The following is a 1,193-nucleotide window of genomic DNA, read 5'->3' as shown; positions in this document are numbered from 1 at the left end:
CAACTACAAAAGCAAGAATAAAAAGTGTCTAAGGGACCAAACAGCATAAAAAAGCAACTGGTACCACCTACACACCAAACAGACTCCTAATCGTAAAAGTAAAAAAAGCTTATCGTAAGAAGAAAGACTTTGCTGCTACGTGTGGTACTTACCAGAAAGTCATTACCCAGGCGATATTCTCCAATACCGTAATTGTAAGTCAGTTCTGCAACAAAGTGATTGTCTTCTGGCCCGTAGCCCACCATCGTCTTGCTCCATTTTCCATCATAAGGGCTGAAACATCCATATTTAATTGTCATGAGTATTAGAAATAAACACCAAGAACTGCAAGTGCTAGTGTTTCAAGGAAGAGCTGCATTTCTAGAGTAAACAAATGGCACAGGTAATCCAGTAACCTCCCACCAAGTGGGAATTCTTCTGTGAAGAATTTTCATTGCACCTCAGCACAGAGCAGGCGGGCATCCCCCCGGTCACTAGTTTTGACCTTGGGCTCTCATTCGTGACCACGCGACGAAAACGATTCTACCTCCTTCTTTAACAACTCACATTTTAAGAGCACAAGCTGCCCATCAGCTGGAATTATATGAGCGCTTCCTTATTGCGAAGTAGGAAAAGTAAGCGGTTAGGCGCCAGGTTGTACGACTTCTTTCATTTGTGAAGACAGACAAAAGCCTTTGGAGCTACCAGGAGGGATTTTTAACTCAAGACCCTAGATAGCCCCGTGCCTGTAAAAAACCAACGTAACTGAACGCAATTCCAGGAAAGTTTAGAAATAATTTTACAAAGTTCAGTATCGGTCTTGTAGGTGTAGACACCTGTCTACAGGTGTAATACAGCAATACTTGTGTTCCAGTGTAAACACCACACCTACACAAAAAGCAGAACTGTTGATTCCAAGGGAACTGCTTTAAAAACCAACCCACCCATCCCCTATTTTACCTATAAAATGACAACGCGTGGCTGGCCGTGGCCGGCAGGTGCTTTATGAGAAGCAGAGGACCGGGGAGGGGGCGCAGGGGCACTCACCCGTTGCAGCTGGCTTTGCAGCCCTCCTCGAACTCCTCGTGCCTCAGCACCTTACGAATTAGGCGAGAAAGCGGTCAGCACAGAGGAAACGCGGTCCCCTTTCACCTCAGCGGCCCCTGCCAGGCTTAACGCCGCGCTGGCGGTCCCGGGGCAGGGGGCGAGGGCCG

At 47.4% G+C, this 1,193-nt stretch overlaps 1 protein-coding gene across 1 annotated transcript in view; it reads right to left on the bottom strand.

Moving 5' to 3' along the window:
* Positions 1–1,193, bottom strand: part of GLOD4 (glyoxalase domain containing 4) — a gene marked incomplete at its 5' end in the record, with an annotated part of 6,014 nt that overhangs the window by 2,898 nt on the left and 1,923 nt on the right. The window contains 2 exons of the mRNA XM_009323784.1: positions 153–273; positions 1,027–1,076. Coding sequence (XP_009322059.1) covers positions 153–273; positions 1,027–1,076 — 171 coding nt within the window. The remainder of the gene's footprint in view (positions 1–152; positions 274–1,026; positions 1,077–1,193) is intronic.

The sequence above is a fragment of the Pygoscelis adeliae genome, unplaced genomic scaffold, assembly GCF_000699105.1.
Source record: "Pygoscelis adeliae isolate BGI_AS28 unplaced genomic scaffold, ASM69910v1 Scaffold290, whole genome shotgun sequence".
Classification (NCBI taxonomy): Eukaryota; Metazoa; Chordata; class Aves; order Sphenisciformes; family Spheniscidae; genus Pygoscelis; species Pygoscelis adeliae.
This window is presented reverse-complemented; position numbering and strand designations above follow the sequence as displayed.